General features: G+C 45.4%; 1 protein-coding gene across 1 annotated transcript in view; it reads right to left on the bottom strand.

Annotated features, from left to right (window-relative positions):
• Window positions 1-16,447, bottom strand: part of LOC145355530 (uncharacterized) — a 201,272-nt gene that overhangs the window by 37,176 nt on the left and 147,649 nt on the right. Inside the window, exon 11 of the mRNA XM_080207775.1 lies at window positions 2,324-2,457. Coding sequence (XP_080063901.1) covers window positions 2,324-2,457 — 134 coding nt within the window. The remainder of the gene's footprint in view (window positions 1-2,323; window positions 2,458-16,447) is intronic.

The raw sequence follows: 16,447 nt of genomic DNA, 5'->3' as shown, positions 1-16,447 counted from the left end.
GCTGAACAGATGATACTCCAGGGAGACAGGTTCAAATTTTAAATATAAAAATGAAACTGTGATTAGCAAGAGATGAGAAGATACAGGTCATGAGTGCCTTTATATTTACCTCTTCGAACCAGTAGTCTGTCTGGGTACCTTTCATGGTTAGACACTCCTCCCATGAATTCTCCTCCAATGTCTCCGACCAACTCCCCCACCATGAGACTGTCAAACCGCACCTCACCATCAAACCTCAAATGCCTCCCACTACACGGTTCCAATCCCGCCCCCGACCATGAACCCCACAAATGCAGGCCTTGGGTGTAGCTCCAAGGCCATTGATATCCTCCATCCACTACTCCTAACCTCTCTCAATACCCCTATTCGCCTCACTACCAGCCCACCAAAATGCTCTCCAAGATTGCTGAGCACCCCATCAACCCACTTACCAATAATCCCTTCAATAATCCCTCCCCTTTGCATTATCAACCCTCTCCACCTTCAAAACCATCTGATTCTGTATCCTTCACCAACTGTGGATTTAAAATTCTGGTGTTTCTGATGGAATCCCAATTTCTTGGTTCCCAATGCGTCAAGTAAAACTTCAGCCCTTCCTTTCATCATTGAGAAAAATGACTTTTTAATTGCAATCCACCTTTAAATTACTACCTTCTGTTTAGGAAAGCAAATTTCACTGTAAATTTGACAAGACGACCCAAGCCTAGACTTTCCTCATGATTTGATTTAGTCCAGAAGTACAAGAGAAGTAGACCTATACCTGGAGGTTTCACTCTGACAAAACCCAATGCAATTTTCAACCTTGTCTATTTGCTTCAGATGTTCTCAATAGGTTCTCAGCGATATAATTGGCTACTCTTTGAAAACTCCTCTCGCAGCAGGAAAATCTGCTAGTGCTGCAGCTGCATTAAACTAGCCGTGATTGTGAAATGTGTCAAAGGTACCCATCTTGTTTCTTTACCATAATAATATAAAGGCAGGAATGCTGAAACCTGAAAAAAAAATGGAAAATGCTGGAAAATCTCAGCCAGTTTAACAGCATCTTTGGAGAGAGAGTAGAACCAAAGTTTCTCATCTGAATGACCCTTTGTCAGAGCTAAAGACAAAGAAATAAGACAGGATTTATATTGTAAGGATGTGCGGGGATGGGGGGGGCGCTGTGTGGTTGGGGGGCTAAGTTGTCATAGACAAAGGGAATGTAAATGGTGGTGATAATGGTTGAGAATGGTGCTAATAGCATCCATTCAGATACTGGAATGTGTAATTGGCAGAACATAGGTGCAGAGTGTCAAAGGACAACCTAAGGCATGTCGCAGATGGCCGTGGTGAGGCAGGCGGAAAACAAGATAGAAAACAAGATTTAGAAGTGGACAAATGAAACTGTGGAACAAATTAGAATATTAAAATATATAAAAAGAATATAAAGTAATAAACATAGAATAATGAAAAAAATAAATGAGGTATAAAGAAATGAAATAAAATAAAATAAATGGAAATAGAGTAGTGGTGGAGGAGAGAGTTCACGCTCTGAAGTTGTTGAACTCAATGTTCAGTCTAAAAAGCTGTAAAGTGCCCATTTGGAAGATGAAATGCTGTTCCTCCAGTTTGCATTGGGCTTCATTGGAACACTACAACAGGCCGAGGATGGACATGTGAACAGCGTGGTGTGTTGAAATGGCAAGTGACAGGAAGGTCTGGGTCCTGCTTGAGGATGGACCAAAGGTGTTCTGCAAAGCAGTCATTCAGTTTGTGCTTGGTCTCTCCAATGTACAGTAGATCGCATTGGGAGGAGAGACTGCGTTAGACCGGATTAAAGGAGGTGCATGTGAAGTGCCCGAGATGCTGAGCAGGAAGCAAGTAAAGGGATAAGTGTTGCACCTTCTACGACTGCTTGGGAAGGTGCCAAGCTGAGGTTTTGAGTGTGATGGAGGAGTGGGCCAGGCTTATTGTATTGAGCCTGTATTTGTTCCTTGCCAAATGAAGACAAATAAGTGTTAAGTTTCATTCTGTGTTTGAAAGTACATTTTTCATTGCAATGTCTTTTGTAAATTACCAAAACTATCAGTATGAAGCGCTCGTCAACTGAAAAACAGGGTATGCCCTATGACTTAAACATGCAGGGTACACTGGAGTGCCAGGCAGCCTCCACTTTTTCAATAGATCATTGGGGGATAACATTATTTAAGTGGACCAGTACTTTATATTTCTGATTTAAATCCAGAAAGGTACATGGGATTTGAGTTGTTAACAATTTTTTTCTTGTCTAATGATTTTTTTCCTCTCCCTTTATAACTTTCAAATGAAGCGAAACAGTAAAGTTTACCTGTTCAGTGACATCTTTCCTCCATGGTGCCACATCCTGTCCATCACACCAGCCATTTCGTCCATACAGCCATGTACCATGTTCATTTGGGACCACACCATCTAATACCTTGTTAGCACAACCGAAAGGAGTACCTGGGTGGAATAAATGTAATATTAGGGTTTGTGTTCACTGTGTGTAAAATATCTATGGCCCAGATTTTTCTTTCATAACAGCAGTGAACGCTGAGAAATTCATCACTGTGATTGAGGGACACAACAGCATCCCAACTTCCACTGAGATCATTTACGCTGAAGTCCGAAGGTTGTGCTGTGCCTGAATGGGTTCCAGAGGTTATTCAAGTGGTAGGGACCTTTTATTCAAAAATTTGCCTATTTGTCCTCAACTTGTAGATTTTCCATGCAAACATTTAGGGTAATCAGAGGTATAAACCAAGGAGTCAGCCCTTCAAACTCTTATGACCCCATCCACAAAATAAACAGACAATTACTGATTGTAACTCAGTAAAGATGTTTTTCATGTTTCTCCTGGCAGCCGGAGCTTCCCTGGCTCCCTTACTCCCCCAAACCTTCTGTTCCTCGGTCTCACTAATGTTGTAAACAGAAATTGATGAGGGGAAATACCAGTTTCTGTTATCAGCAACATTGAAGAGCAGGGACAGCTGGGAGGAGATGGGTAGCGGACAAGAGCTGGGGATGCCAGGGAAGGTTGGAGAGGAGCTGGATGTCCAAGAGCCCAGCAAACTTACAAAAACTGTTGTAGAGGAGTTAAAAATATTTAAATGTTTTTAAAAGTACTCTGTTTGAAAATGTCAAAATTGTTAAGCAAAAATTGACTGGTGAGCATTATCAGCGGCATTGTTACCTCCCACGCCAACATGCGTCTCCAGCATCGGTGCATCGGGACCCTTCCAATAAATCCCCTGGTGGACCCCTGACATGCCCCTGCTCATCACAACCCACCTGCCCTTGCATAGCATTCCCCCCCATATGACATACCCCTTGCATTGCTCCAACTACACAATCTCCCTCTTGTATAAATCCCCACCCGAACAATCCCGCTTGCAGAGCTCCTCCTGCAAAAGCCCCCTCCTGTCATAGCCTCACCCCCACTCGGGCCCCACCCCACTTAGGCAGGCATCCCTTTGGCACTGCCCTGGCACATTTATGGTGCCTAATCTGGCACTGCCAGAATTTCAGGTGGGCACCAACCCGCTATGCCCCCCATCACCCAGGAGCTTCTCCTGGTGTGGCCATGATGCCTGGTCCCTGCCACTGCCCCATCAGTCTTCTCTCGATCATTAATAAAGTAATGGAAGGGATCACCAATGGTACTATCAAATGGCACACGCAAGAACCTGCACATTGATGTTCACTTTGTATTCTGCTAGACTCACTCCATTGTGACTTTAGTTCAAACGTGGACAAAAGAGCTAAATTCCAGAGGTCAGATCAGATTGACTACCCTCAACATAAGCACAACTTGACCAATTGTGGAATCACAGAGCCGAGATAAATGGGAATCGATGGGAATCGGGGAAAACCTGGTTGGAATGATACCTAGCACAAAGGAAGAAGATTGTGGTGATTGGCGATCAGTCATCTTAGTTCCAGGACATCACGGCAGGGATTCCTCAGGGTAGTGTCTTAGAAGGACAATGTCAGCAGATACATGGGAATAACACCAGCTGGAAACTCTCCTCCAAGTCTTGGAAGTATATCACTGCTTTTCACTTTCACTGGGTCAAAATCCTGAAACTCTCTTCATCGCAACACTGTGGGTGTACCTACACCACAAGTATTTCAGAAGTTTAAGAAGGCAGCTCACCACCACCTTCTTAAGAGCAATTAGGAATGTGCTATAAATGTTGCCTTTGCCAGTGACACCCACATCCCACAAATAAATTAAGAAACAACTTTTAAAAACCTAAAATGTGCAAAGATCAGTGCTGATTGGTGGAAACAAGAGTAGGGTGGCAAGTAGGTGTAAAATGGGATGGAAAGTTAGGGAGTTCTAGGGGATTTCAGACCGGTGAGTGATGAACATACACAGTTGCAAAAATGATAAAAGTAAATTGGGCATGTGCTCATTTTCACAATTAGGAATACCTTTAATAGCAATTTTCTTCTACTGGCACTTTGAAACAAAGTTAAAAGACAATCACTGTTATTTAAGTCTCTGTTCACATCAAGTGACTGAATTGGGGCAGGCCATTTCTAGGAGGTTGACTAGTAATGACTTGGGGAACAACAAAATTCAATAAAAATCTAACTAGTTTCTGAGCTGGTTGACTCATACTGTAATGTCATTAATCATTGGAAAAGGAATTCTGAGTATCCTTGAATTAAATTTGCTACTTATGGGCAATTAAACAGCATGGCTTTTCTGCACACTGGTTAAGCCTCAAAGGGCAAAATATAAATATTGCATACAAAAGCATGAAAAAGAATTAAATAGAAAAGGTTCAACAAGCCATGTCCTTCTAGAGATTATTCTTAATTTAGTATATGATGAGGTCTTCCAATCTACTACATCATTTCACTCAAAAATGAAATGACACTGTACATTCTACACAGCTACCTATCTATTCTACTCCATCCAAACTGATCTCTACATATCCATTTTTCTCCAGTTGCAGCCTGACACAAATGAAGATGACAGGACATCACTGTAGAGTTCATCAGGGCACCATTTTAGACTCAATAATCCCAACTTCATCAATGACTCTTCATCATAAGACTAGAAATGGAATTGTTTAATACTGATTCTAGAGCAGGGATACCAAACTTCTCCAGCTGCAGAACTCTTCTAAACTCCCAAAAGTACAGAAGGAACAGCTAAGAAAAAAATATTACTGTGCTGAAGGACTAAACTACAAGAAAAGGATAAAAGATACAAACATACAGAAAGCTAACTATGGAAGTACTTTCTACTTCTTATAAACATACGTTTACTTTAAAAGTTTGTTTGTTAAAAAACGTACTTGGGCCTTTGCTCCATTTTAATGGAAGGAGTGTTGCTACTGCTTTGGTTCAATGGTTCAAATGGAAAGAGTGCTGCTAGAATGCTGAATTCACAGGCAAACATACCTATCTCTGTCCCTCCCAGGCACACACACTCATCTCTGTCCCTCCCAGGCACACACACTCATCTCTGTCCCTCCCAGGCACACACACTCATCTCTGTCCCTCCCAGGCACACACACTCATCTCTGTCCCTCCCAGGCACACACACTCATCTCTGTCCCTCCCAGGCACACACACTCATCTCTGTCCCTCCCAGGCACACACACTCATCTCTGTCCCTCCCAGGCACACACACTCATCTCTGTCCCTCCCAGGCACACACACTCATCTCTGTCCCTCCCAGGCACACACACTCATCTCTGTCCCTCCCAGGCACACACACTCATCTCTGTCCCTCCCAGGCACACACACTCATCTCTGTCCCTCCCAGGCACACACACTCATCTCTGTCCCTCCCAGGCACACACACTCATCTCTGTCCCTCCCAGGCACACACACTCATCTCTGTCCCTCCCAGGCACACACACTCATCTCTGTCCCTCCCAGGCACACACACTCATCTCTGTCCCTCCCAGGCACACACACTCATCTCTGTCCCTCCCAGGCACACACACTCATCTCTGTCCCTCCCAGGCACACACACTCATCTCTGTCCCTCCCAGGCACACACACTCATCTCTGTCCCTCCCAGGCACACACACTCATCTCTGTCCCTCCCAGGCACACACACTCATCTCTGTCCCTCCCAGGCACACACACTCATCTCTGTCCCTCCCAGGCACACACACTCATCTCTGTCCCTCCCAGGCACACACACTCATCTCTGTCCCTCCCAGGCACACACACTCATCTCTGTCCCTCCCAGGCACACACACTCATCTCTGTCCCTCCCAGGCACACACACTCATCTCTGTCCCTCCCAGGCACACACACTCATCTCTGTCCCTCCCAGGCACACACACTCATCTCTGTCCCTCCCAGGCACACACACTCATCTCTGTCCCTCCCAGGCACACACACTCATCTCTGTCCCTCCCAGGCACACACACTCATCTCTGTCCCTCCCAGGCACACACACTCATCTCTGTCCCTCCCAGGCACACACACTCATCTCTGTCCCTCCCAGGCACACACACTCATCTCTGTCCCTCCCAGGCACACACACTCATCTCTGTCCCTCCCAGGCACACACACTCATAAGAACATAAGAACATAAGAAATAGGAGCAGGAGTAGGCCATCCAGCCCTTCGAGCCTGCCCCGCCATTCAATAAGATCATGGCTGATCTGTCGCTGCTCAGTTCCACTTTCCCGCCCTCTCCCCATAACCCTTAATCCCCTCTCCTATCAAAAACCCATCTACCTGCTTCTTAAAAATATTTAGCGAGGCAGCCTCCACCACTTCAACGGGCAGAGAATTCCAGAGATTCACCACCCTTTGAGTGAAGAAGTTCCTCCTCAACTCCGTTCTAAACCGCCCCCCTTTTATCTTGAGGCTGTGCCCCCTAGTCCTATTGTCTTTTTTGAGCGGGAAGAGTCTTTCCACCTCTATCCTATCCATCCCATTCATCATCTTATATGTCTCAATGAGATCTCCTCTCATTCTTCTAAACTCTAACGAGTACAAGCCCAGTTTATTCAGCCTCTCCTCATAGCTCAACCCCCTCAACTCTGGTATCAGCCTAGTAAACCTCCTCTGCACTCCCTCCAAGGCCAAAATATCTTTGCGCAGGTGCGGCGCCCAAAACTGCACACAGTACTCCAGTTGCGGCCTCACCAATGCCCTATACAGCTGCAGCAAGACCTCCCTACTTTTATATTCAATCCCCTTCGCTATGAAGGCCAGCATCCCATTCGCCTTCCTGACCACCTGCTGCACCTGCAAGCTGGGTTTTTGCGACTCATGCACAAGAACCCCAAGGTCCCTCTGCACCGTCGCCTGCTGCAGTTTTTCGCCCCGTAAGTAATAGTCCTTCCTACCATTCTTCCTACCAAAGTGGACCACCTCACATTTGCCAACATTAAATTCCATTTGCCATTTCCTGGCCCATTCGCCCAGCCTATCTAGATCCTTCTGCAGACTCTCCACACTCTCCGCACAATTTGCCATTCCCCCAATCTTGGTGTCATCAGCAAATTTCGACACTCTACACTCGGTTCCCTCCTCCAGATCATCTATATAAATAGTAAAAAGCTGAGACCCCAGCACCGACCCCTGGGGCTCTCCACTAGTCACCATCCGCCAATCCGAATAGCACCCGTTGACCCCCACTCTCTGCCTCCTATTTGACAACCAATCCTCTATCCACGCTAACACCCTACCCCCAACTCCATGTCCCTCGACCTTCTGCAATAACCTCTTGTGAGGCACTTTGTCAAACGCCTTCTGAAAATCTAGAAAGACCACATCCACCGGCTCTCCTCTATCCACCGCCCTAGACACATCCTCATAGAACTCCAGTAAATTTGTCAGACACGACTTCCCTTTAATGAAACCGTGCTGCGTCTGCTCTATCAAGCAATTCCCTTCAAGATGCTTCGCAATTTCCTCCTTAATGACAGATTCTAACATTTTACCTACCACAGACGTTAAACTAACCGGCCTATAATTCCCCGCCTTTTGCCTGGCACCCTTCTTAAACAACGGCGTAACATTATCCGTTTTACAATCATCCGGCACTTCCCCGGAATCCAGTGACGTTTGGAAAATAACTACCAAGGCATCCACTATCACCTCCGCCATTTCTTTCAGAACCCTCGGATGCATTCCATCCGGTCCTGGGGACTTGATCACAATCAGCCCCTCCAGTCTGTCGAGCACCGCCTTTCTAGTAACAGTAATGTCATTAAGACCCTCCAGTCCTACCACCTTTCCATCGCTAACACCCGGCAAATTATTCACGTCCTCCTCCGTGAAGACAGAAACAAAAAAGTTATTCAATACCTTAGCCATATCCCCATCCCCTACCACTAGGTCCCCTTTCTCATCCTCTAAAGGACCAACATTCACCCTAGCCAGCCTCTTCCTTTTTTATATATTTATAAAAACTCTTGCTATCCTTTTTTATATTAAGCGCTAGCCCAGCTTCATAGTTTCTCCTACCCTTCCTAATCAACTTCTTTGTCAATCTTTGTTGACATTTAAACCTCTCCCAATCCTCTTCTCGCCCACTCCTCTTAGCTACTCTAAATTCCTCCGCTTTTAGTTTAACACTTTCCTTCACCTCCTTCGTTATCCACGGCTTATTACCTCTCCTCCTACTATCCTTTTTGACCATTGGAATAAATTTCCGTTGAGCACCAAGAAAGATCTCCTTAAAGATCCTCCACTGCTCCTCAACAGACCCTCCCTCCAATGCGCTCCCCCAGTCCACATTCGCCAATTCTTCTCTCATCCTACCATACTCCCCTCTATTCAAACAAAGGACGCGTGTCCGGGAACCCACTTTCTCCTCCTCCATCTGCACCAGAAACTCCACCATACAATGATCACTCTCCCCAAGAGGATCCTTCACCACAAGGTCCCTAATTCTACCTGCTTCATTACATAGCACCAGATCCAAGATAGCTCGCTCCCTCGTCGGCTCCAACACACACTGTTCGAGGAAACTATCCCAGCAGCATTCCAAGAACTCTTCCTCGAGCCCCCCACGTCCAACATGGGTCGACCAATCAATATGCAGATTGAAATCCCCCATAACTACGGCCGTCCCATTCCTGCACGCCGCACTTATTTGCGCGTTAACAGCCCGCCCCATCTCCAGATCATTATTCGGGGGCCTATAGACGACACCCACCAGCGTCTTCCTCCCTTTGCTGTTCCTAATCTCCACCCACAACGATTCCACCCTCTGCTCCTTGGCTCCAATATCATCCCTTGCTACCACCATGATGCTATCCTTAATCAGCAGAGCTACGCTTCCCCCCTTTTCCCTCCTGCCTATCCTTCCTAAACACTTGATAGCCCTGTACATTCAGTTCCCAGTCCCTGTCACCCTGCAGCCACGTCTCTGTAATGGCCACCAGATCGTATCCATTTGTGTCGATCTGCGCCATCAGCTCATCCACTTTATTCCGAATGCTTCGTGCATTCAGATAAAGTGCTTTCATCCCAGCCTTCACCTGGACCCTATTTGCCGCAACGCCACCAACTATACTCACGCCCCCTACTCCCTCTATTATTGGGACATCCTCGGCCTCTTCCCTTACATGTACACTCTCCTTAACTTTAGACCTCGTAAGGTCACCTACCCTCGCACCCTCCCCCCCCCCCCCTAATTAGTTTAAAGCCCTGTCTACAGTCCTCTTTACTCGATTCGCCAGCACTCTGGTCCCAGCACGGTTCAGACCAACCCCATCCCGCCCGAACAGGTCCCACCTACCCCAATACTGGTGCCAATGCCCCATAAATTCAAACCCATTCCTTCCACACCAATCCCTGAGCCACCCATTCACTTCCTTAATCCTGTCAACCCTACGCCCATCTGCACACGGTTCAGGCAGTAGCCCAGAGATAACCACCTTGTCGGTTCTACTTTTTAATTCCATTCCCAGCTTTTCATACTCCCTCCCCAGATCCTCAGTTCGCATTTTGCCTACGTCGTTGGCACCCACATGTACCACAACGACCGGATTCTCACCCTCCCACTCCAGGTTCCTCTGCAGCCCAGATGCGACATCCCGGACCCGAGCACCAGGCAGACAACACACCCTTCTGTGCATTTTGTCATTGTGACAAAGGACAGTGTCAATACCCTTCACCCCACTATCCCCAATCACTACTACGTTCCTTTTCCATTTCTCTTTGCCTATGTCCTGCTGCAGCACTGTACCGTGTGCAGCTTGCTCACCAACCTCACCTGCCTCGTTCTCGTCCAGCCTGGAAGCAAGAACCTCAAACCTGTTATGCAGATTAAGAGGCTGAGGCCTCCGCTCCTCACCCCCCTTCCTCCTCCCAGCAGCCCCCTCTTGTCCCTGACCCTTAGAGTTAGCCAGTCTAGGGGGGGTGGATGTCACTTGCACCCCATTGACAATGGCACCCTCTCTCCCCCTGATGAGCCTCAGTGTCTGTAGCTCAGAGGCCAGCTCATTTACCCTGAGCTGGAGCTCCTCTAGCAACCTGCACTTACTGCAGACATGGTCACTGGGATGAACCCTAGGGTCCACCAGTTCCCACATCATACAGAAACCACACATCACATGCCCCTCCATTATTCACTGTAGTAGTTTTGAAAAAATTTTTTTGTTTTTTTTGTTTTTCAAACGAACTCACCTGGCCTTTTTTCCTTCCAGCCCTTTTTGATATTAAGCCCTAGTAGCTCACTCTGCTTCCCACTCACTCCGCTGCCCGCTCAGACACTGCCCGCTGTCTACACCAGGCCTCCTTTTAAACCTGGCGCTGATTTAAAGCTGATGGCCCACAACTGCCTGCTAACCACTCCCTCAGAATTCTTAAAGCAGTAAATACAATAAATAAATGCTTTAAACAGTTCTACAAAGAACAAAGTGCTTTAAACTTATTTTAAACAGGTTTTTAACAGGTAAAATCTTAGCTCTCTCTCTGCTCCTTCACTCGTCTGCTCCAGCAAACAATGGAAGGCTTCACTCATCTCTGTCCCTCCCAGACACACACACTCATCTCTGTCCCTCCCAGACACACACACTCATCTCTGTCCCTCCCAGATACACACACTCATCTCTGTCCCAAAAGTGCACATTTATCTCTGTCTCCCATACACACACATCTCTCTCCCTCTTCCACACACTCATCCCTCTCGTTCTCTCCCACACATACACACACAACTCTCCCTCTGTCACACTCACTCATCTCCTCTCTCCACATGCACACACTCATCTCTCTCCCACACGCACATGCAACACTCTCTCTCTCCCACACACACACACACACACACTCAACTTTCTTTCTCCCAAATGCACACACACACTCAACTCTCTCCCACACACATACATGCACTCAACACACACACACACACACACACACACACACACAACTCTCCCAAACACACACGCACTCATCTCCCTCACACAAACACATGCAGTCATCTCCCTCACACAAACACACACTCAACTCTCTCTCTCTCTCTCCCCCACACGCATGTACTTATCTCCCTCTCACAACACACACACACACACACGCACTCAACTCTCTCTCTCCCACATGTGCACACTCAACTTTCTCTCTCCCACACATAGACACACACACACTTAACTCTTTCTCTCCCACACGTGCATATTCAACTCTCTCTCTACTCCACATGCTCACTCCCTCTCTCACACAAACACACACATACTCAACTCTCTCTCTCTCCCCCACACACACACAGTCAACTCTATCTCTCCCACATGCACACACTAATCACTCTGACCCACACACATGCACTCAACTCTCTCACCCACACAGTCAACTCTTTCCCGCACACACACAGTCAACTCTCTGCCATACGTGCACAGTCAACTCTCTCTCCCACAAGCACTTATCTCCCTTACACACACACACACACACACACACACACACACACACACGAGTCAACTCTCTCTCTTCCACACATGCACACTTATCCCCCTCTCTCCCACACGCACACGCTCAACTCTCTCTATCCCATGCGCACGCGCTCAACTCTATCCTACATGCATACGCTCAACTCTCTCTATCCCACACACACGCGCTCAACTCTATCCTACATGCATGCGCTCAACTCTCTCTCTATCCCACACGCTCGCGCTTAACTCTCTCTCCCACAGACACACACACACTCAACTCTCTCTCCCTCACACATGCTCACTCAACTCTCTCTCCCACACGCGCAGACTCAACACCTTTCGTTGTAAGTGCACACTGGCTTAGTGTGTATGATGTATAGGATGCAGTGCAGTTTCTCACTAAAGTTGGCTGTACAGCACCTGCCTTCCCTGAAGACCCCATAATTGAGAGGAGGAGCAACATCGTGGAAATGTCAAGATTCCTTTGAGGTCATGCACCATCCAGAATTGGATAGATACTGCCGTTCAACGACTCTGGGTCAAAATCCTGAAACTCCCAGGGTGAACTCTATCACCACAAAGACTGCAATAGTTCCAGGAAAAGGATCAATACAACCTTCTCAGTGCAACTGGGGATGGCCAATAAATAAATCTTTACCAGTGTCATCCATATGGATAAATAAAAGATATCTGTGTAGGCTATTGCAGTTATTAATACTTTTCAATATCTCTGAACTTAAACAATAAACCTAGATAAGCTAACAAGAAAACATTGGCATCAATGTTCTAATTTTTGCTCCCTTAACATCAGTAGTACAATTTGTTCTTTTAAAACAGACTACTGATGATATGACTACATTCTCATTTCTCCTTGAATTCTCATCTACTATTTGCCCAAAAATGAACTGAAGGTATACCATGTGAAGTAGGGAAAGGGTTAATGGATTTTGTACCTAGAATTTGTCACAAACATAACCCTTTATTATGACTGATTTTCTCAAGCTTATACTGCTCCTGGCAGTAACATAAGTTATTTGTTCATGTCTCGCATGCTTTAACTTTCATTTTTATAAAGACAGATAGTTTAACGTGGCTGTTATTTTGTAGACTTTGCAAATCTTACCTATGTGTGGCAGATCGCGATACCGGCTTTTAACAGGAAGAGTCCTGCTGGGACAGCTGCGATAACTTCAAAGACAGGGATGCCGGTACTGCTGCAGAAGGTTTTGAATTGTGACCAGATTAAGCCTGTGTCATGACCGCAGCTGCCAGCTGGACTGTGAATTGTGAATAAATCTGGGGCTGTATCACGACCGAGGAAGTAAGACCCGAAGTTCTGGCCAGAATGGGAAACTTATGTCATGATTGACACTAAGACTAATGATGTATAAATGCCCACTTGTGTTTGAGTTCTATGAGAAGTCTGGTAGTCTATTGTAAGGAACGAGTTCTCCCTAAACTCTGGAATAAATGCCAGAGTTTTGAAATAAGAACCACTATTTTGACTCACTAACAGCCTCAGGAGGTATTATTTTACCTACAACACCCTGGTCAAGTGAAATATTCAGAAATAAAATAAATCAGGTTTCAAAATAAAGCAATAATGCTTTCTTTGAGTGGTCATCAGTTTACAATGGTTTAAGAGAGGCTGCCGACTTTGTAATAACATACTTACTGTGATCATCATTATAATTCCTTAATATAGAAAAGGCTAAATTAATAATAACTTGAAAAATGTTGGAATAGTTTTCCAAAGTATCTTGCAAAATAACATTAGAAGCATGAATTCCTTACCTCGAATGATATTGAGTTCTGATTGATTACTTCGTTTCTACTCTAAAACATGGTTTCTCACAAACATAGAAAAAGCATCAACATAATTCTAAATCAATGTGATTTTAACTGCATGCTTTATTTTGCTAGTGCTGTAGATACTCCAGCACTAGGGGTAAATCCACCTTTGCTGCACTTTCTAATCTTCTCTCGCTGGACAGCAAGATAAAAAAACATCTGTTGTGTGTCTGCGAAATGAGACATCCCTCACATTTTTTTCTCCACCTTGCTTGAGATTTTCTGCTTTATTGTGAAGTCGAGAAGGTGATGGATATCTTTTAAGACCTTCACCAGTGTGCTAAGATTCTCTACCTCACTCACATGTGCTCAAGCCTCAGCAAGGCACCTGCCCTAGGCAACAGCTCAGTTTGAGAATTGTGTACAAGATCATGGGTACAAATTCCAGCATGCAATATTGTTAAAAAGGGAGGTTTGCACAGCAGCTTATCTTACATGTCATAATTTTCAAAGTGCTTTAAATACAGGAGAGAGCAGAAATTGTTACTATATAGGCAATTGTAGCAAGTATTTGTTCACAGCAACTTCTCACAAACAATACCAATATAATTCATATTCTTGATATTATTGGTAAGAGAAATATTGAATAGAACACCAAGAACACTATGCTGCATGACACCGTAAGATCCTGAATAGACTGATGTCGTCTTGCTCTAACATCTTACTCACTGGATAGCACTTTCAATCATGTAGGATTCCCTCAATATTACAACAGTGCTAACCTAAATTAATGTCCTTGGGTTATAGACCTTCAGCTTACATTTACATAACGTTACTGCCAGTTGAATCATGCACTCAAATAATAGTATTACAGTATGTTGTGCCATCAAAGATGGTGACTTTTTTGATTTTAAGTTACTGACTGTCCAAAATGCGGGAATTCTCTTTTTGAGTACCTATCTGCCATAAAATTGTCATGACAAATAATTGCTTGAAATTATCACATGGAGCAATCACACATTTATTGTGCAAAACACCCTGAACAGGAAAAGGAATTGCTGATGAGTCAGAACAGTTGGTTCAATGCAGAATTAAAAGCCAACAAACTATTGAAACTTCATTGTGAATAGAGCAATACTTGAACTCTGATGCCATCTGGAAAACAATCAAAATGAGATGTGCGGTGTGGAAGTGCACATCCAGACTCCGAAAGCAGATAAAGAAATTTGAAGAAACACATTGAGGACCTAATGAGTGAATTGAAAGAGTTTAAGATGCAATTAGTAACCATGAAGGAAGAATTCCGAAAAGAACAGAACGACCACGTGAAGTTGCTAAGCTGTATATGGGTTCCACAGTTGACTTTGAAACAAAAATAACTGAACTCACCAGAGCAGTTGGTGAACTGAATGAGAAAATTAATAAACTTGGAAAAGAATAATCAGAGAGTAAATGAATATTTGGATAAATTTACTAAAGAAATTTTACCATTTTGATTCTAAGTGCTGGGCGGACTTGAAACTGGGAGTGTTTCAGATTCCAACTTATAGACTGTTCTCAGATGCCCCCATACACATACAGTCTGTAAAAATATCAGCGATTCTAAATTGCGCCGCACAAGCCTGTGGGCAGAGCTTAAGATGCCTGAAATCCTGCAGCTCCAATTGGTGCCTCTAACTGCAAATGTGCAGAAAAAAATGATAGAATGTGGCTCCCTGTCACATTGCTCCCGGACTGAAAAATGCCTCCCACTGGCCTCCACAGACATTGCCCCAACAGCCCCCCCACATTAGTAACCCCGTTATCCCCCCACTCCGTCCGCCACCCAGACTGATCGTGGGCCCTATCCCCTTTCTCCTTCACTGATCTCAGGCAGAGTGGCAGCAGCGGTCCCCACTTTCCCCCAATGATCAGGCAGACAACCATTAGACCCACCTCCCCCACCCCACCCCACAATCTCAAGCAGAGAGCCAGATGCACAGAAGCAGCAGGGATTAACTGGCAAAGATAGGCACAGTTGCATGTCCTTGGACCCATGGAGAAACAAGTTTTTCTTTAAATTAGTGTCACAATTAAGCTTACACTAACTCCTCAATGAAGTTACTGTGAAAATCCCCTCGTTGCCACACTCTGACGACTGTTCAGGTACACTGAAGGAGAATTTAGCATGGCTAATGCATTTAACCAACACATCTTTGGACTGTGGGAGGAAACTGGAACACCCGGGAGGAAACCCACACAGGGGAGAATGTGCAAACTCCAGACAGACAGTGACCTAAGCTGGGAATTGAACCCGGATCCCTGGCACTATGAGGCAGCAGTGCGAACCACGGCGCCACTGTGCCACTCATAGTATTTGCCATTGCTGGAACAACAGTGACTAAGGCCCGTGATAGAGCTGAAACTATTGAACATGATGGTATGTTCATACCTGGTCCTCCTTCAGGAGGGATCTCTTACTTTTCCTTCTCCCTTTGCCACAATAGCATTTCTGCTTTGAGATACCCAGAAAATGCTACCTGACCAGGTGGAAAATAAAGGAGTGGTGGAAGAAGAGGAAATTGATGATCAAGGAACACCATCACATAAGCAGACATTTGCAGCCACCAGTTCAGACACTGACAGTGTGCACCTTTGAAGGTAGCCTAGGGGTCTTATTTGTACACAGTGTAACAAGGGGAAAGAATAATGCAGGAAACAACTTACCAGAGAGCGGTTCCACACTTGTTGGGCTCTGGGGGGGCTTAGGTGAGGATTTGATAGTGTGTCATATAGAAAAAGGGTGATGGAGGTGCACGCAGAAATGC

Source organism: Carcharhinus amblyrhynchos, chromosome 2 (genome assembly GCF_965287045.1).
Source record: "Carcharhinus amblyrhynchos chromosome 2, sCarAmb.v2.hapA, whole genome shotgun sequence".
NCBI lineage: Eukaryota > Metazoa > Chordata > Chondrichthyes > Carcharhiniformes > Carcharhinidae > Carcharhinus > Carcharhinus amblyrhynchos.
Note: the sequence above shows the minus strand (reverse complement) of the source record. Positions and strands in the feature narration are given on the sequence as shown.